Source organism: Rousettus aegyptiacus, unplaced genomic scaffold (genome assembly GCF_014176215.1).
Source record: "Rousettus aegyptiacus isolate mRouAeg1 unplaced genomic scaffold, mRouAeg1.p scaffold_m13_p_15, whole genome shotgun sequence".
In the NCBI taxonomy this organism is placed as follows: domain Eukaryota; kingdom Metazoa; phylum Chordata; class Mammalia; order Chiroptera; family Pteropodidae; genus Rousettus; species Rousettus aegyptiacus.
Genome location: NW_023416290.1, coordinates 22,057,537 through 22,078,640, shown reverse-complemented (window position 1 = coordinate 22,078,640; position 21,104 = coordinate 22,057,537). Strand labels below are relative to the sequence as shown.

The following is a 21,104-nucleotide window of genomic DNA, read 5'->3' as shown; positions in this document are numbered from 1 at the left end:
AATGGGAGTAATGAAGTTACTCTTTTAAATGAAGTTACTTTTTTTAAAACCATGATATTGCCTGATTAAGTATCCACTTGTGCATATAAGCAATACAAAATAATCAAATTATAGCTGGTTATTAAATTATTACTAACCAATGAAGTCTCTGAATAGCTGTATTAGATTTCAAAGCATAGAGAATACATAGTAGAATTAAAAGAGTAAGGGACCTTGGTTCTAAGTTCAGTTCGAACTCAAACCAAGTTTGATTCGCTTGTTGAATTTTTTAAATTGTAACTCTGTAATTTCTTTGTATCTCAGAGGCTTATTGTAAGGCAAACTGTGATAATGAGATAATAGACAATGCAATTCTTTTGGAGAATAAATATAGCAGAAAGAAAATTAGATCTGAAATCAGAGTTTTCTTAATTCAAATTCCACATTTCAATTTTTTCGTTTTTAGTAAGCTTTCACCGCAGTAATAGTGCATAACAAAACAACCGCTAAAGTAGTTGGAACATTACAAAGGTATTTATTTCTCTCTGCAAGTGACTGGTTGTTTGGCATTAGCCACGAGGCTGGAGTTTGCTGGTTTGTGTACAGGAGATAGTCTGGGCTCTATCAACTGCTCCATACCTTGGGTATGTTTCTTTCATGGTAATAATAGAAGCACAAGATACTAAATCCAACCTACTTATGCATGTGCATTAATATTTTATTCATCATAGCAAAAAAAGAAAAAAGAAAGAAAGTCAGCAGGAAAGAACAACCATAAAAACAAAGTAAGTTACATGAGGCGGGAAATATATCCTCCCAGATACTTTGACCACATAGACTGTGGTAAGAGATATGAAATGACATACGAATACAGTTTTAGACATATAAGATTCATTTAATAAATGTTTATGTACATGTTTAACCTTTAAAACAATCAAATGATGAAAAGAGGTGTGGTTTATCTCATACGATTTTTGTTTTAAATTGATTCACCTAAATTTAAGAGCTAAAAGCAAAAGAGTTGGCACTGCCATTTTATATGTCAATAATGCTTGATAGATATATATTCATCTTAGATCAGTGACTAAAGCAAGAAAGGTTTTCATCCTATGCTATCAGTCATACTGGAGATGTGGCATGTCACACACCAGTAGTAATCACACCAGGTATCTCTCTTTGATTTCTCTACTTGAATATTTTGTCCTAGGAACACAATTCCAGATAGTAAAATGTCACTAATTAGGAAACTGATAGTATAAGTCCATGAATTCTAGTACAAAGAAATATTTTTATAGCATAAATGGTAAAGAGTGGGAGATAATTCTTGCTAAGTTGGGCTATATAAACAAACACTTGATAAGTGCTGATGAAAACATATTATAAACTTGTATGAATGGTTCACATTCACTTATTGACTGCAAGCCTGGTTAATGTACTTTTTTTGCATCAATTAACTTGATAATTTGAGAATTAAAATACTACAAAATACAAAAATATACATAAAATACATCTGATATGAGACTTTCAGAGCGGTAATTATATTCAATTTCCTTGCAGATAGTCTACATGGGATGGTGTGAAGCACGGGAGCAGGATCCCCTTCAAGAATGTGTGTACTCGCCAACATTCCTAGCTCTTAGGGGTTCATGTCTTTACAAATTTCTGGCACCTCCAGTAAGTGTTTTTGTTCAACATTTTTTATTTTCCTTCTATTATCACCACAGAATGGCATCAGCTTCACAATAACAAAGAACATATTACCAATATATTTTGAAAATAAGATACAGAAAAAAATAGAAAACAGTACAAATATTTCTGAATATATTTTGCTAACGATATATATTCTGGCATTAAACATTTTTGTATAACCCTTGAAATCTAGAAGTCTTTTCTATTTAGGTGTTCATGGCAATAAAAATGTTTATGTGGCACAAACCTGTCTAAATTAAATCAATAGTATTTTTGATATCCTCTATTCTAGTTATTGGGCTTTGCATTAAATACAAATGGGTATCTGTTGTATCTAAGATCTTGCTTTTGGAAAGATATACATTACACAGCAGTATATTCTCAATAAATATTTATTGTCTATAACTATCAAATGCCAGACCACTCACTTAGAGATCTAATAATGCCTAAAGTATTAGAATTATCAAGTCCAACTTGCTGCTATTTTGAATCTCTATGTCTGTATAAATTTCAAAACACCAGGGAAGGAGGAAAAAAGCCACTAATATTTATATTTTTTATTACATTACTACTCTGAATAATTTCTTATGACTGAGCAGACAGATATATTTCCAAACTTAAATATGTGAAGCAACATTATTCTGGTGTTTAGTGTTTTTACAATGTTATAAGGTGTTCACATAAGGCAGCTTCCTAATATAAATTATCTTTTAAGAAAAGTAAAGCCTTTATTGCTATCTAGTATTCTTTTATGTAACTAGTGGTAAACTAAATATATATGGTATATATATAGAATATATATAGAATATATATATTCCACATATATGGAATATATATGTGGAATATTAGTGTTTATATGTAGAGAATACACATATTATTTAAAATACATAAAGACATTGCACAAATGGAGATTGTTGCATGCAATAAAACATTTGCCGAAAGAGGAAGAGAAATGGTGGTTATGCCTAGAAAGGAGGAAACTAAAGCATTATTCATGGATTTTTATGAGTGTAACTTCACAACTGAGAGACTATATAAGTACATATATAAAATGTTCACTTATGAACCATATTATATAAATAATATAAAAAAGAAAACAGAAACTACCTTTTTAAGACAAATGGCATGTTACTTTATCTTTTAAAGGTGACAACATGGGACTGGACTCGAGCAGAGAAAACATTTTCAGTTTATGAAATTATGTGCAAGATTCTTAAGGTATGATCAATAAGCAGTGAGGATTTTCATGGTTTTTCCTCAACAAAGAGTGGTTCTGGACTCAGTGGGTCATACAAAAAGTGATGCATAGATATAAAAGAAAATACAAGATAAAGACAAATAAAAATATATGGATAGATAGAATGTAGAGAAAAACATAGGCATCGTCTCACTGGCTTAAATAATTAAGCAGATTCTGCAGTACCTCAGTCTGGGGAAGAGAACAAGAAAAAGGTTCACAGGAATCCTTTGAGGAAGAAGTAAAAAATTCACTTAGAAATAGTCTAAATTTGAACTGTAATTATTACCATAGTTTTTTTGCTGAGTAAAATACAGAAGAGAAAGATTTTTTTACGGCTGAGAATTAGAGAATATAGAAAATATAAAGGCATATACAAAAAAAAAAAGATATTTTTTTTGTAGTCGTGGAGTTAGGTTATCTGAATATGGGAAACAATACACAATTGCCATGAATCAAATTTGTCTGCTATACAAAAGATTGTTGTGATAGAAAGTCATCAAGAATTCAGTGAAACTGCATACAGTTTTGTTGTGGAGCCTGTTAGGTTAGGAAGGTTAGGAAGAAGAGTCCAGTCTGGAAATGCATTAACTAACATGGATAAAGGAGAGGGGATGAATGGCAATCCTGCCTCCAGCCCTGTCTCCATGGCCTTTTATTCTCTCTCACAAAGCTGGCTTTTGTTATTATTATTAGTTACAATCAGATTAGTAATTACAGATTACTGTTAACTCCCAAATTCAGCCTCAAGGTCACCACCATGTTATCAGCTACTTCCTCTACATATCCTTGTGCCTAGAGCAAAAAGTCAATGTGACCTTGTTGCTCCAAGCACCAGGCATCCTGCCAGGACTGCAGGCATCTCTCACAACATATCCCCATTTTTTTTTTCTTTTGCTGAATTTTTATTCAGCATAACTGAGAACACAGTGGCCTGAGTCTTTACTCATCTTTAAGTTAGCGTGTTGTTGGGTGGCAGACCGGAGGCCGTGGAGCAGAAGCTGGTGATACCGTTGGCACGCCTCCTTACCTTGGTCAGTGATGGGGTCCCAAGGTGGACGGGTGTTCCGGAGAACCTGTTGGATGCGGGCCGGGTCGGTGGAAGGCTGCCCGTTGGGCTCTAATACCACTTTTGCAGCCTCCCTCTGGATCCGCTCCCACTCCTCTGAGGTAAACAGGACCTGGAGGAGTTGCTGACAGTCATCCAAGGTTGGCTGGTGGGTAAAGAAAAATAGTCTCTAGGAGAGGGGTTAATCCCTGGGGTTTCTCTGAGAATGAGGGGTTCTGGTGTTTCTGATTGTACAGATCACTGGTGGAAAAAGGGACATAGACCATGAATGGCCTCTGGGTTTCTCCCCCAACTGGGGGAGCCAATTGCTGGAGTGGGGCCAGGACTGCTGCCTGGTTCGACGAGTCAGAGACAGGATCAGGGTCTGGTGGAGGCCGGTACACAACCCCGGTGCGGATGTGGGGAGGACTAGTGATCTCGGGGTCCTCAGGAGGTGCCTGAAAGGCTATTTGAAGGTCGAGTGACCCCTCTGATGGCCACCCTGTTCTAAATGTGGACCAATCCAACTGGTAGAAACTCCGAAGGTCAAAGGGAGTGACACTAGCTCCGTAGGCGTGGGTATATCTCCTGAAATCCTAAAAATGGTTAAGGAGGCACTGAAGGGGGGTAGGACGTTTCGAGGAAGAAGCCTGACCCATGTTATTAAAAACAGGCAAGATCCCCACAAAAGCCCAATAAGCCAGGGCTAGGATCTGCTTCTGACCTAGCGTCCAACAGGACGGGGCCATGGAGGCCAGACCTAAGGAAAACAGTACATACGACCAGTCTGGACAGACAGACACAACATAGAAAGACAAAAACCAGTCCGCAATACAGAACACAAAATGCTAGCATATGCAAAAACCTGTAGTCAAGTCTGACATCTCAGACCTTGACTGAACTAGGGAAGTATTGCTGCGTCCAGCCTTCCACTAGTTCCCCGACAGATACCCAGAAACCTGGATACCTGTGGTGTAGTCTGACTCACCAGTGAAGCTGCTCCAGATGGCTCATGCTCAATTGTTACAGAATAGTACCTTTTGTCCACCTGCCCTCCTGGGGAGTCTGCCTGGCGTCCGGGGCTGAGGAACATCTCTCAGGGGCTGTCCCCTAGACGGGGCAGGTCCTCGCCCAAGATGGCTGGGGTCGTGGGTCTTAGGAGAAATTTCACTGGGGCCTCCAAATGTTGTGGTTCGATCAAATCTAAGACCCACGGAGCCAATTGAGATAAATTGTGAGCTTTTTTTAGCCAGCTGGCCACTGACTCTCTACCACGCAGGGTTAGAGGAGATCAGCCCCAAGCTACCAAAAGAGGCAGTTTATAAAGCTTAGAACCACACACTGGTTAAAACAGAATCATAGTAAATCCTTAATGGTGGCTTACTGGAAAATTTTCCGCACTTAACATAGAGGAGCTGAACACAGGCTCGAGCAAAGTGACCCACCGCTTCTTTTTGCTCCCAGAGCCTGACATTCTTGGCTGGGACCCAAAGCTTCTCTGTTCCCATAGAGATATAAGCAAAAACCTCAGCCCCATTTCAGTACCTTGGCAGGCATCCAATCCCCTTTCAGATTCTTATAGTATATTGGCTGCTGCAAAGGCTCATTGGCCTGTTTCACCCAATGATGATGAGCTGCTGTGCTGCCTTGTTCATCCTGATTTAAAAAATTTAAAGTAGATAATGCTCTATTAAGCCTCTGTCTCGGGGTATTCCATGTTCCCCTTTTTGTTTTAAAAGCATCTTTATTTGAAATGTCACAGGAGACACCCCAAGGGGGTCTTCTGTGAACTCTGGTTTCCCCCCAGCGCTTGCACAGAGAACACAAAACAGAGAATGCAAAACAGACATTCAGACAAGAACAATTACTGGGGTGTAGGTGGACCCAGAAAATTTGCCACCTACTATTTAGACAAGACCAAAGACAATAAACAGACTTTGACAACAGGGCACAGGAGGCGGCGTCCCGTGGCCTGGCCATGGTCTGGGAGATATGACTGCGACCAGTCTCTCCACGGACCCCTGGTGACTGGTCACAGAAACAGGAACAGAAAGATACCTTTAAAAGCACTGAAATTTGTAATTTAGTCATTACTTTTCTCATCTCCAATACAAAATCATGTTATTTTCACTGTCGACTCCATGCTAAAATGTCCTAAGTTTTAGACTAATTAACCAAGAAAATAAAAAAGGAAATTAATAGTTTTTAAAATTTCAAGTTAGAGGAATAACCTTTACCACAATAATGAAACCTGAGCAATGCAAATTTGTGACTACAAGAGTGTCTTTCAACAATACAGTATTTAAAATTCCTTTTCCACCAGCGGTGTTAGTTTCCAAGGACTATCCAATGCAGTGGGCCCTTCTAAAATAGAGAACAAGTTAGTTAAAGCATATGTGGCGATACTGAGGGAAGGACGGAGCCAATTAATATTGCCCAATAATTTTTGAAAATCATTTAAAGTATTGAGAGCATCTTGCCTAATTTCTATTTTTTGAGGAGTAATTTTCTGTTGCAAAATTTTGTATCCTAAATATTGATAAGGAACAGAATCTTGTATTTTCTCAGGAGCTATCTTAAGCCCATACTTTTTCGGAGCAGTTTTTCCAAATGAAAACATATTTTCTAATATTTCTTTTCATGCCCAAAAAGAATGTCATCCATGTAGTGATACACACAAGTCCCTGACGGAACTTTTCCCTTACTTCTTGCAAAGGCATATTCACAAATGCTTGGCACATGGTAGGACTATTAAGCATGCCTTGGGGTAATACTTTCCATTGAGTAGGCTGAACATTGTTTAGAGTAGGAATTGAAAATGCAGGTTTACAGAAGCAGAAATTGGCCATTAGCATATCTTTGCACAGGATATCTCCTAGAACAAAGCCCTGGTTAAACATCAAACAAGCAAGCAGATTATAGAAGCAGAAGTTGGCCATTTGAAAATTTACCACCATTAACACATATAACCATTGAGATGACCAAGATTGCAGAGAAATAATAGAAACATCTCCGGTGTCAAACATTTTCTCAACTATTCTCTTCATCTATTATTTCCTTAGTCAAATCAGGTGAAAGGGGAAAAGTAAATGAAGCAGGACCAGCAACTGAAGGCTGTGCCCCAAATAAAGTATTTAAAGGCGGCACAGAGGGCTTTTTTGGTTCTTGAAAATATCCTCCAGTTGGCCCCAATTGCAGTTACTTCAACCTCAGATTTATTGCTTTTACTAGGGCCAAAAGAACCTGATATGACTCTTTACTGGGAGGAATGCGGCCTGCACATTCCTCTTCAGATGAGGACTCAGTAAATTCCTTTTGCTCTTTATCAGACTCTCTTTCTATAGGATAAACAGGTTCAGGTTCTTCTTGGTGTGTTGCTAAGTCAGTTGCAGCACCCTGAGTGAGATTGTAGAAGCTGTAAAGCCTGAGAAATTAAAGTGCATAAAGAGCAAACAGAAACAGGGATGGGATCCTCCTGCTGCTGAGCTCTCTGCAAGGCTCTTATGATGTTTCTACACTTTAGTATTTAATTGGGATTCTCACTCTGGCTTGAACCGGTAGCAATGTCTACCTACATACAAAAACAATCACGAAATTGACTTTTCTTCACATTTACTAATTCCCTATGTTTAAACTATGCCAAAGGTACCGCTTACCACGAGCGGACTTACCCCTTTGGTTTCCAGTCTAGTTCCGCATCCTCTTCTTTGAGCCCCACATTGGGTGCCAATTGTTGCGGAGATGGTTAGGAAGGAAGAAGAGTCTGAGTCTGGAAATGCATTAACTAACATGGATAAGGGAGAGGGGATGAATGGCAATCCTGCCTCCAGCCCTGTCTCCATGGTCTTTTATTCTCTCTCACAAAGCTGGCTTTTGTTATTATTATTAGTTACAATCAGATTAGTAATTACAGATTACTGTCAACTCCCAAATTCAGCCTCAAGGCCACCACCGTGTTATCTGCTACTTCCTCTACATATCCTTGTGCCTAGAGCAAGAAGTCAATATGACCTTGTTGCTCCAAGCACCAGGCATCCTGCCAGGACTGCAGGTGTCTCTCATAACACAGTTTCTGTAGTAATATAAGAATCAAAATGAGAATAATTTATAAAACCTAAATAATAATCCACATTAGTTTCTAATCTAGGAACTTGGAAGTAGGCTTCGAAGTACTACAGACAGGTAATTAGTCCTTCTTAAGTTTGACTTTGTTTTTGTAATCAAGGAGAATAAAGTTTTGTGTTTTATGTCAGTTTTCTTTCAGTTAAAGACTCAGTTGAGTAAAAAATATCGAAACATTTACAACATACTAAAATGTATCAAACATGTCTGAAAGCAGAGAGATGACAAAAAATGTGATTACCTCAAAAGTGTTCACAATTTTTCTTCCCTACAGAATAATCTTAGATTAAAGCTGACAGTCACAATAGCACGAGAGCTAAAGAAAAATATAAGTCATGGCTTGATCGTCAGTGTAATATAGTTTTAGTTCTATCGTGGGACTAATTGTGGAAGAAAAATTCTAGTATACCTGATTTTATTGTTAGTAAAGAAGGCTTCGGTAACTCCTACAAGATATACCAGCATCTGAATAACAGATCCTACACAAATCTAGTCTTTTAAAAAAATAATTATAAAAATGGATAATAGTACAGCTACTAATTATTATTTTTTTAAAAAAAAATATAGTGGAATTAAAAAGTAAGAATAAAAGAAGGGTGAGCAGAAGGAAGGAAGGAAGGAAAAAAGAAAAAAGAGAAAGAAAAGATAAAGAACCCAGAAATTAACTACCCTAACAAACTAGTTTTCTTTGTCCGTTCCTTATTAGTGTTAATATAAATTTTTCACACATTAATATAACTTTCATGTCCAGCATGCATTTAATGTTATTTAGACTTAGATTATTTCCTATTTTCCAAGTAGCTACATTGTCTTTATAACTTTTCCTTAAAAAAGTAAGTAATCTGGACATTTAGAAATACTGTGTTTATTATAATACTTGAAATTAAAAAAATTTAAAAGAGACAATGTGAATTAAGTTTGGGTCCCCATAAATACTTAATATTTCTGATCGGCCGGAGGAGACGAGAATGAGGGTGAGATTGAGCCAAAGCGAAGTATGAAACAGGCTTTATTAGGGTCTGCGAGCGAGGTTCACTGGTACCGAGGAAAGGGGCCAGAGAAGTCGCGCGTGTCTGGGGTATAGGCACGGCTTTTAAGGTTTTGGCCCAGGATGGCGGCGGGGTCACAGGGCGGGGACGTCTCTGTTTGGCTGATCTCGCCACCTGGGAAGTCTCTGCCGCAACCCTGGTCATGAGCCGTCGGCCATCTTAGGTATTGAGCCACCTTCCCGCTGGCGTTATGGTGCCTGTGAGCAACCGAACAATTTCATTTCTCTTTGAAAATTTTTTTGCAAAGTTAAGATCATGTGGTTTGAAATCTGCTTTTTCATGTAAAACTATGTTTTGAATTTTTTGGCAATTAATATTCTTTCCAAAACACTATAATTTTTTAGTAGATATATTTATCCCATTATTTGGCCATATTTACTTAGCCAAATCTTCAATTTTGCTCTTTAGAGACTTCTCCAATTATTTTATCAAACATATCACAACACTCATTCTTTGATTTATTTAACAGATAATTGTTGAGTATTTGTTATATACCATATAATCTGATAAATGCTTGTGATGTGGCTGGAAAAGGAGTCAGAAAAAAAGTTTCCACTTTCATTGAGCTCACATTTTATTGGGATGACACAGACATTAAGTAAACGTAAAAGGGCCTAAAAAATAGGTAGCAAAAAATTGACCTTCCCCAAAGACTTTCATGTAACTTTCAAGTTATTTCCTTTATCTAAATTCCAAGTTTAAGAATTCCTGAATGGAAAATATTTTAAAATATTGAAGATATTAGGTTTATATATCTACATTGCCTCATAGAAAAACATACCAAATTTATACTGCTATCACAAGTATCTAGAAATGTCCAAGCATTTCACTTTGCCCAAATTAAAATCAAAGAGCACTTTACATTTATTTTTCAGCATAAAATTTGTCTTAGGCTTATTAGCTTATTTACATAAGTTGGTGAGGCCTGGATATAAATATTTTCAGACCCTGACTAAAATATAAATCTGTTCTTACTTATTATTCATAAATAAGAAAGCTCTCCTACCATTACTGATTATAACACCAAAGTTCTATGTTTTATGGATTTACAGTTGACATGGAGAATTACCCATCACAGATTCTCTTTCCCAAAGGAAAATTTCATATTGCATAAGGACAGAGAGGTAGACATAAGATTCAGTGCTAAATAGATTTTCTTTCTACACACAGACAAGTGCCTGGAGGATGATTGGTTTGATAAGAAGCTCAGTCTCAGGTGTTTGAGTCTGGGTAGCAAATCTGAAAGTATAGTTTCCAAGAACCAACCATCTTCTACCATGAGATAGAATCCTCTACAAGTTGTGAGCTGTAGACTTCTGTCTCTAGGAAGAGATTCCTCAGATAAGGCAAATTTAAAAACACAATTTAATAGACCACAGAACTTCTTACCTGGGAACACTAATTGAGTAAACCCTCTTTTCTGATATGAAGCTACACCAGTAATAATAAAAATAAAGACATAATCATCATCTGGTATAGTTAGCTTACATGTATGTCCCAGGTGTTATTCTAAATGCTTTATATAATTTACTTAATTTTTATAATAATACTATGAGGCAGTTGTTATTATTTCCATTTTACAGATATGAAAACTAAGACAAAGTGCCGGAGCCCGCCGGCTGAGATCCAACAGCACCTGAAAGAGGGGGGTGAAGCCTAAGGGGGGAAAAAAAAGAAGACAGAAAAGTTCTTCGGGAGGGCATACAGTCAATGCTGCAGCCTCGAGTTTATTTAGCCCAGCCTATTTATACCTAAGCACAGAGAGATAAGCTTAGCTCTAGGCATTCCGCTGTTTACTAAACACTACATCATCCTAGTTCCCATAACTCATGAATATCCTTCTCTCGGGGCATAAACATTCTTGTTTACAGGGCCATAAATCATTCCATTATCTTGAAAGGATTTCTTTAGGAGGCAAATCTCCTCACCGGGTCAGTAATGTTTAACTTAAAATCCTGCTTCCTAAAACCATTGTTTAAGCAGATTCAGCAGCTGCTTCTAGCTAGTTATACCTTCAGTGCCTCATAATGGCTCCCAACAACAAAGAAAGTTTAAGTAAATAGCTCAAGGACACACAGCTAGTAAATGTCAGAGATAAGGATTTGAATTTTGAAGTCTATTTTAAAAATCTGTGCTATTAAATGTTCTACATACGACCTCTTTCTCTATCTCAGTATAAGCATTGATAGATTGGAAAGAAATGAGAATAAGAAATCATCCTGATACGGATAAGAGATGAACCCTTTACAATAAGATAGGACATTTTCTTTGCAAATGTATTAGGCACTGTGATCTTCAGTTTCTCTAACTGTTCAAAGGGGTTAAAAAAGCATAGGTTATTGTGAAAATTATCAATTGTTAATTGCTTTGTGAATGTGTTTTTATTAGTTAATATAAATATTTGTTAAGTACTTTCTGTGTGCCAAGCACTCCATGAGATATTAGGGATTTAATACAAATGTATAAAAAGGGTTAGCTGACCAAAAGCCTAGCTGACAAAGGAATTTAGAAAGGGCATTTTGGAGGGGGCTTTAAATAAACTTGAAATCAAAATGATTATTAAAGGATCCAACAGATGAAGCTGTGTTTGGGTTGGATTTGGAGTTTGGTGAGTGAGAGGAGAAAGAAGCATTCAGAGTAATGTGTAAACTTGTCCAGGTGTACAAAGAAGTGTACGTTTAAACAACTAAAAAATGTTCAACACAGCTGTGGTTCACTTAGATATGAGGTTTGTGTTGGTGTTTGGGTGATGGGAGGAGCTGTTAAAAGACAATAATAAGGAATATGAACTTTATTTGAAGAACAAAGGAGAGAGACACTGAAGGATTTCAAGCATGAGAAATGAGAGTGTTTGCCTTTTTAAAAAGAGACTTCTAGCTCCAGTGTGAGATGAATTGGAGGGGTGGGAGAAGGGCATGCCAGGTGATGCTGCAAAGATTCTGGTCAGAGATGACATGTTCCAAACAAAGGCATGGGTGGTGGGCTAGAGAGGTGCAAGATGGAAGAATAGGACCTGATGAAAAGACTGCGTAAAGGCCTATGGTCAGTCGTTACATTCATGTCTACAGAGGCCCAACCTATGGCACTGGTTTTGTTTATCTGACTCCTTTGGCAAAATGATCACCTGAGTTCTAGTTCTAACACAGCAGTGTAGCTGAATATAGCTGGACAAAGACACACCATAATTTGAATTCTAAACCAGGACTTTAAGAAACCCTTTAATTCTGTCTCACAGTCATGCTATATTTTTTTAGTCCATCTTCTTGCCTAATCTACCAGGGCTTACATTAAACCTTTTTCTATTTTCTCAAAATTAATATATATTTCTCATTCTCACTCTTAGGTGATGATCCTATACTCTATTTACAAAGTCTCTCAGCATTTCAAATGTCCACTGCTGCCCAATCCTGATAGATAGTCCTTTGCTCTTATCTCAGGCCATCTATTCCCAGTGTAATAGATCTCGTCAACTCTGCTATTCTGGTGTACATGAAACACTAATGTATATATCCAGATATGTATGTGTGTGTGTGTGTGTGTATGTGTGTGTATAAAATACCCCCCCATGTATACATCCTGCCTAGATCTTGTCCCTGAATTCTCAGCACTCAACAGTGTGTATACCTGTGTATTTATGTCTAATAGAAATCTCAGATTTTAAATGTTTCTAATTTAGAATTGAACAATTGGAGGGAAACATGAAACAAAATGGAGATTAGAGTAAAATGAAACAAAAACTGAAATTTTGTTATTTTTTTTTAGAACCTAGAAGAAGGAAGTATGGTCAACAGATATGCCATATAAAGTAGCAAAGCCAATAGGTGACTAATACCACACTAAATCTCAGCATTAGGTATACTTTACCATTAGAGGTCTTTGGGTACCAATCAAAAAGGGTGTGTCCAGATGTTATGGACACTGTCACTTATTCAATTTTTGATCCTCATTAATAATAAAAAAAATGTGCAAAGTAAAAATATATAATTAGGCTTGAAAGTGAATATTTAAAATAAGAAAACATTCTCAATACAGGATAATTTTTAAAGTGGACGAAGACTACAAAATTGGAAATTTTATAAATAAGTTCATTATATTTTTATATAATTGTCTAACACAGCTCTTTAATATTTTTTACCCCTATGTTTTTGAGGTGTTGTATATTCTCTTCAAATGAAAACAATTTTGTAATATCAGTGTCCATAGGAAAGAGAATTGTACTTCAGTGTTTTGTTCTTATCTAACTGAGCACCTCCCTCCTACAGAACACCAAAGTTTTTAGCTCAGGTATAGTTCCCCATGTAACCCTGTCCTCATCCTACAGCTGGATTTATGAGTACAATTCCAATGGTCGGATTCTTTCTAATGAGAGAAAGATGAGAACAATCTGTGTGATGTGGAAGCCAAGGTATAGTAATCGTCCCATCAACTAATCATACATGAAAAAACACAGAAGAGGAGAGAATGAAATATTTGATTTTATTTTAAACAGCTGAATTGTATGTTCTTCTTTATAGAAATGTACCTCTTAATATAGTTTGGCTAACAATCCCTGAAAAAGTGTAGGACCACTTGATTTGTAGAAATTTAAAGCCCGCCTCCTTTTAGAGCCAGCGTTAGATTGTGCAGAAACGGAGTCCTTTTGAAAGATCATCTTTCTTTTTGGAATTTTTAGAACACTGCTTTCCAGACTAACATTATATGTATTAGATTTAAATTCTTGATAAAATATACAAAATGATCAATGTAACAGTGATATTTTTTCTAAAATCATTTTCAGGAAAAATACCAACATATTGTTATTGCTGGGGTGATGTGAAACTTGGCATGGCCCCAGCAGCAAAAGGGCAGGAGAGGGTAATCCTTGGGTCTTCTCTGTTAACATAAAAGAATTACAGGTCAGTGAGATTTAGAATAAGTAAGATTTATTGAAAGTACATTTTAGAAGAAGGTGGGCCATGCTAAATAAGGCTGCAGTCCTGTGAAATTTGGGAGATAAAAAGATAAAAGAGAAAACGGATTCTTCTCCAAGGAAGAATCAGGTTTTCAGTGAAGAGAGCTGTAACAGTACAGAAGTGGGAAGGTCTGTTTATATTTAGGCCATGAAGAGAGGTCCTAGATTATTTGCATGTGAGGTCACCTTGACTGACAGTTGACTGTCACATAATCCTTTGCCAACTGCACATGTGCTTATACAGAATTCAGTCTAAAATTAGGTTTATGAACTTCTGGGCATAGGCATGATATTATAATGATGGTATAATGAGGCTTAGATTATGGAAAGGTTAGGGTAGAACTTTCTGCACATGTGTTGTGGCTGGTTAAGCCAATAGCTTTTATGGCCTTTGTGCCTTAGTATTTAGGTTAATTTATAACCCTAAAGAGGAGGTGTTTCTGGGAGGTTCTTAAGGAACATCTTCCAGGGAGGTTTCAATGGTTACAGAGCTGGGCCTTTGTTCCTGTCTCTCAACATAATAATAGTTGCCCTCCTGAAAACATGATAATAGTATGCCTCGTTGGGTTAAGTGAAGAGAACTCCGTGTTTGTTGGTAGATGAGGAGAGAGGGAGAGGAATTGATCAACTTAGTAAGTGTGTCATAGGAGCCTAATTTCTCAGTGTCCGAGATGAAATTGCAATTATGAAAGGAAAGAAGGTTAAAATAAACCTTATAGTGCTAGATTAGAATTAGAAATATTGGCATGCAATTAGTTATCTATACGAATATATTATAACATAATATGTATATATACACAGTTGGCTAAATAAATAAATAAATGAATAAATAAATATAGATGTGTTTGCAAACATTTATACAAAGTTTATGTGTGTGTAGATATGCACATCAGGACCTTGGGATGCCCCCTGAGAGTACCTGGGGGTCACAGAGTCCCATGCAGCAAAGAGCACATCCAGCATTCAGCTGTCATTTTTAAAAATATTATTCTTTACTACAAGGAACCAGAATTCTGTACAAAAATTGTTGATGGCTAGGTCATATAACATAAAGTAAAAAATAAGGTTGTGATCTTATTGTTCCACAAAATAAGTAAGCCCTCAAAGAACAATGAAGACCTGTCAAAAGACATAGAAGCCAACTGCAAGGGCATCCACAAGCAATTGTGGAATAAACTGATCTCAAAAAAAAAAAAAAAAAAAAAAAGATAGGAATGCATTATAATCCAGTGAATAAAATGGAAAACCATGAGGCAATCTTCAAAAAAATAAAAATAAATAAGTGAAAATATTAATGGGAACTTAACACTAATATAGTTTCAAAGTACTTCCCTATGAAATATTATGTAACTTTACAGAAACAGGAGTGGCAACACAGACTTAACAAGTTGATTAAAGTGAACATTTTATTAATGGGACAAATCAAAAGCATGCATGTCTGATTGGATGATATCATAATTAGAAAAATATCTGACCTGTGACATTCCTACTAAAGCTATAACATAAACTCGATCTAACCATGTAGAAACATCCAATCTAATTTAATGCTATAATGGAGAAATCCAAAGTAATGTAACCTAATCCAATGTGATGTAATCTAATCTAATCTAACTATGAGGAAAAGTCAGATGAACCCAGGTGAGGCACAATCTGCAAATAACTGGCCTGTAGTCTTCGATAAGGCTGAGATCATTAGAGTTAGGAAAAAATCGAGGTACTGTTTCTATCGAAGGCAACTAAAGGGCAATGACTACTTTTATGCAATGGATGATTCCAAACTGGTGAATCATGAGTGGAGTCTGAGGAACAGAGGGAAGCAATAAACAATGTCAAATTCCTTGTTTCGTTGGTTCTATGGTAGAGTATGTGAATATTCTAATGTTCTTATTTGCAAAAATTACATACAAAATTAGGAAGCGAGAGTGAAGTTATGAGGTATCACACAGGCAATTATCAAACTGTTCCAGAAATAAATCTGTAATTCGCAGCAAGTTTTCTTTTTCTGATCATAATAAAAATTATTGCTCTTCAGGACTTTCTAAATAAGGAGAAATTAAAAACAAAGAAAGAAGAGGAAATAATTAATTCAGAATAAATGCAGTAAATCATGTCTAAAGGAAACCAGGCTATTGATGAACACTCTAAGGTAGTGCTGATTAAAATCTTGCTCAAATACAGAACAATTAAAAATAATTATTAAAATGAATGGAATTGAGATAGACTTAAATGAAAAAATAACTTTGCCAAGTTGAAATAATGGAATAACCCCATCTTAAATAAATAAATATTTGTTTTATTGACCTATGTATGCTCTTGAAGGTTCAAAAATATCACAATATAATACTTTTCCTGTTTTGCTTTCTTTTTAGACTGGATATTTTAAATAGTTTTTGTTTGTCCTTATGCAGTGCACACATTTCAGTATCATTTTTATTTTACTATTTTCCTTAAGTGATACCATTTGCATTGCATTTTCTATGTCAAGTATGAACAAAACATGAAAATATCAAACATTTTAAATAATTGTGGGAGATTTCTGTAACCTATCTGATGATTTTTTAAATTTTGTTTGTCTTTTTTGTCATAAAATTTATAGCTTTATGATATTTTCATAAAACATCTAAAGCCACTCAAGGTATTTATTTAAACCAAATAAGTATCTCTAAACAATGGAATGTGTTAGAAAAAGATACAGTCTCTTCTTTCATTAAGAACTTAATTGACAAAAGATATCCAATCTTGGTTTTCAAATAAACCCAAACCTTATTGTTTCTTTCTTCTTATATAATTTTTGATGAAGCATTCCATCAAGCAATATATTTATAAATTATTACAACTTCATGAAACAAAAGTCTATTCTTCTTAAATCTTTGTTAGAAAACTATTATTTTGAGAATAAGTACTAGGGAGCATTTCTGATTTAAATTCTAATATTTTTATTTACTTTGACAATTAAAAAATATGAGTATGTCTTTCTTACATATCCAAATGAAATTTAAATAACCATAAAATATAAATAAGTTGAAAACTTTCAAAGTAAAATAAATGTTAGTTTATCTTCTATAATAATTTTCTGATAAGTAAAATTGTGTATGGATAATTAGTGAGAACACACCCTCCAAGTAAGGAGAAAGCTAGAAAATTGGTTTTGTCATCTAAATTAATTTGTACTGATCTCAAGGATTTATCTTTTAAGAAGGAAATCATTTGTAATCCTTTATTCAGTTTAAATTCCTTCAAGTTTATTTTAGGTTTTTCTATAATATTTCTAAAGTTAATAAATTTGCATATCTGTTTTCATACATTTTTTGCCTTGTGAATTTCCTATTGAATAAAATCTTAAAACTTTTGACTGTCCAAAATCATCTGTTATTGCTTTCAAAAATAAAAAAAATATAGATAATTTTAATACCAGAGGAAACCAGATGTCAGCCTCTTATGGAGCCTTCATCTACTAATGAATATTGCAGAAAAGTGTTGAAGTCTCCTTAAAATTTATTTAGAATGTCTTTTTTAATGATGCAGTGGCATAAATTGTTTGAACTACCACTTTTCAATCATATAATTTTATTATTATTATTATTCACTACATTTTTGCTGTTATACATAACACATTATTTTATTAATAAAATATTGGTCTTGTTATATGCTATGTTTTTTAGAATGATATCAACTTCTATGATTAATATTATTTCTCATAGAAACCTAACAACATACTTAACACTATCTCTTGTTACTTATCATTTGAATATTTTCAAGAGTTGAATTGATTGGGCCTACTGCTCATGAACTCACTTTATAAAGAAGAAAAAGTGAAGATTAGAGATACTCAGGGTGTTAACTACACAACACAGAAGGATCTAACTTTCTGGATATGTTGCTCTCTATTCTTACTCGTCTGTATTTTTTAAAGTCTGTGATGTTTACATTAAAAATGTAAAGATGTTATACTATTAGAAATGAGCTGTGGAGTGGGGTCAAGTATTATGGTTTTTAAGACATATGTGAACCTGATTTATTAAATGAGCTGTGGAGTGGGGTCGAGTATTATGGTTTTTAAGAATATGTGAACCTAATTTATTAAATTTAACAGGCATTTAGATTTCATTGTTTGTTTGCTTTCGCTCTTTCAGTGTGGCAGCTCTAAAATAATTATGTCATATTTATAAGGGAAAAGAGTTTTGGCCAGCTCTAAATTATCTGAAATATTTTAAATTAACACTTATTTTCCTAAATAATAAAGTTAGGAGCATTTAAATTTCACCTTTGTGATTACATTCATCAACAGTTAGATCTTGTCATAATTAACATTGCTCTTAATTTTTTAAAAACTGTGTATCGAGAAAATTCTTTACAGGTTTCCAATTTATTGTGGCCAGCATAGAGTTATTGAGAAATATATGATGCACTCCTATGAAATGTTTTGCTTTTCATGGATATATAAATATAGATATAAGTATAGTTATAGATATACATAGATTTAGTCATTTTGTGTTTTGGAGATATCAGTTATGATGTTTTGAAAATAACAGCCTACTTTTTAATATTTGTTTTATCAAAATATAGAATAAAATTCAATTTGGTTTTACTATTATTATACAAATTTTTTATTCTCTTACTGAATTATCATTTGCTCTGAATAATAGCCAATGAATTTAATAGAAACTAAGAGAATTCTAAGGAAAAGATTTATGGTTACTTTTATTTCAATATATAATTTTATTACTTTTATTTTTATTTTCCTAAAATTTGTTTATACTTCAGCCATTTATTATTTACTAAGTATAATTATTTTGTTTCTATATGGGATTTTAACATGATCACTGGATTAGTTGATTGAGAGAAAGAGCAGTAGCTTATTGATAATATAAATTAGCATTGGATTGCCTTTGCTTGACTTCTGGCTCCACTAATTTCCAGCAATATATCACTGATAATTTTCTTATCTTTATTTTAAATTCTTACCCTTAAATCAGGACTTATAATTATAGCTACCTTGTAGGTTTATTGATATAAATAGGTATTGAATAAATATTAGTGATTTCTGTCTCTAAACTGCTCCTGAAATGTATGTCACTGTAAAGTGGTATTGATCATGTCCACCAAGGCCATTCCTTTACTTTTATCCAATGTAGTTCCCACATCCATTTTCTACATTATATGACTTTATTATGATTAGTATAAAGACATAAATGTATTTTGACTTAATCCAAATAAGTACATGAATGAGATATTGCCTCCATTGTTGACATTAGAGGACAGTCTTTTGAGCAATTGCTCAACATTAAGAGAATAGACTCAGTTCCTGGTGGTGATCTAAAATTTTACTATCTTTATAACTCTTTAAACTTACTTTTCTCTGGATGTGGTAGCGGTTTCATTTCAACCATATGCATTTTAGAAAGAGAAATTAGGAATGTCCCAGAGATAAGATTATAATTCAATGGCAAATATTTCTCGGCAACCATATCTTATGTGGGAGTCATGTACAGACACCTTCAGGCATTTTTGAGTGTAGGTGGCATGAGTTTCTTGAGACTTTTGTTGCACAATTAGAGCAGAATTGGGATAATAACCCTGGTCAGATGACCCTTATGATGTTACTCTTTCTCCACTACATTCAATTGGGAGAATTCTTTAGATGATAGTAATTGACTCTATCATCTGCAATTTCTACAACTCATTGATCCATCTGCTTAATTTGTACAACAGTTGTGGGGAAGAGGGCAGGCACGCAGTGCAGACAGCTTCTTCAAAAAAGGATATTGTGTGTAACAGGCACTTTTATTTAAAAGGCTTGCTTAATATAGCACACTTTTTTAATATAACAACTCAAATAGTAAAAATCCAATAGTATTCCTTTCTTGTTGTTCTCACATAGAATTTGCAAATCACATTAGGAATCTTTGTTTGTATAATACACTCTTTATGGGCTTCAACTCCTTGACTTAGAGACAAAAGACTGATGAAACTGTAATTAGTCAACACAGAGTGAAAAACTATGTGAATGTCATCAAAGTGCTAACAATAATAAATTCAAATTTTCTCATTGGACCATGATTAGGTATCATTAGGTAGCATCGTCCTGATTAGGTATCATTTTTCAGATTCTCTTTTTGCTTGGAAAAGATCTAAGCTTGCACATACTAACATGAGGGAAAGCATCGCAAACTAGAGCACAGTTAGAAAACGGCACTCTGTCCATGACTCTGCCATCCCTTCCAAGCCACCCTCCCTCTTTTGTCTTCCTTTGTTCACCAGTCCCCAATTTGACCTATGGCCCTCAAGTGCAGCATTGTAGAGCCCTGGTGAAATAGAAGCATTTGGCTGCAACACAGAAGATAGAGGAAGGCAAAACCAGAGCCAGGTATGTGCTCACAGTTCCAGCCTAGCTTAGTCTCACTGACAGTAAATGAACTGTGAGTAGACAGACTTTATTGGCATTGACATTCCATAAAAATAACCCTAAAAACAGTATATGCAAACACAATATAATAAAATTAAGCAAATATTTACACTTCATTTTGTCAGTTTGTCTTTTCCTTTATAGTTCTGTTTCTCTGGGTTAATGTTTTCAAGTAAACAAAAGTCATAACCACATAAATAAAAAAATAAATTGACACAGAATAAATTTGTTAATTAATTTAATAATTTGAGAGCTAATACAATAAATGCTATAATAGAACAATTATAGGCATTAACTAAGAGTTTCTTCAAATTTGGTTGCATAAATAAAAACTCATTTTGGACAGAATACGTATAGGCTTTGTATTTATATAAAATCGAAGTTATTGGTGTAGACACATAAACTGATACAATGAATATTATAGATCACATAGTTATTTTAAATGTCAGGAACGGAAAAGAATTACATGTAAAATAAAAGAGGGATATATTTTATTCCAGATATAAATGACTCTGAGTATACCAGGATCAATTATGTTTATTTTCCAAAAATGTTCTTTACAATAAAACATATTGCATGAGTATGTATTTACATATATACGCAACATTTTATATAATTTTTAA

At 34.8% G+C, this 21,104-nt stretch overlaps 1 protein-coding gene across 12 annotated transcripts in view; it reads left to right on the top strand.

The window, feature by feature from the left end:
• The window catches only part of SNTG1 (syntrophin gamma 1), a 746,957-nt gene that overhangs the window by 661,432 nt on the left and 64,421 nt on the right, over positions 1 to 21,104 (top strand). For all 12 annotated transcript variants that reach the window (XM_036232864.1, XM_036232861.1, XM_036232854.1 and 9 more), the window contains 2 exons: positions 1,537 to 1,653; positions 2,815 to 2,886. In XM_036232864.1, the coding sequence (XP_036088757.1) occupies positions 1,537 to 1,653; positions 2,815 to 2,886 (189 nt within the window). The remainder of the gene's footprint in view (positions 1 to 1,536; positions 1,654 to 2,814; positions 2,887 to 21,104) is intronic.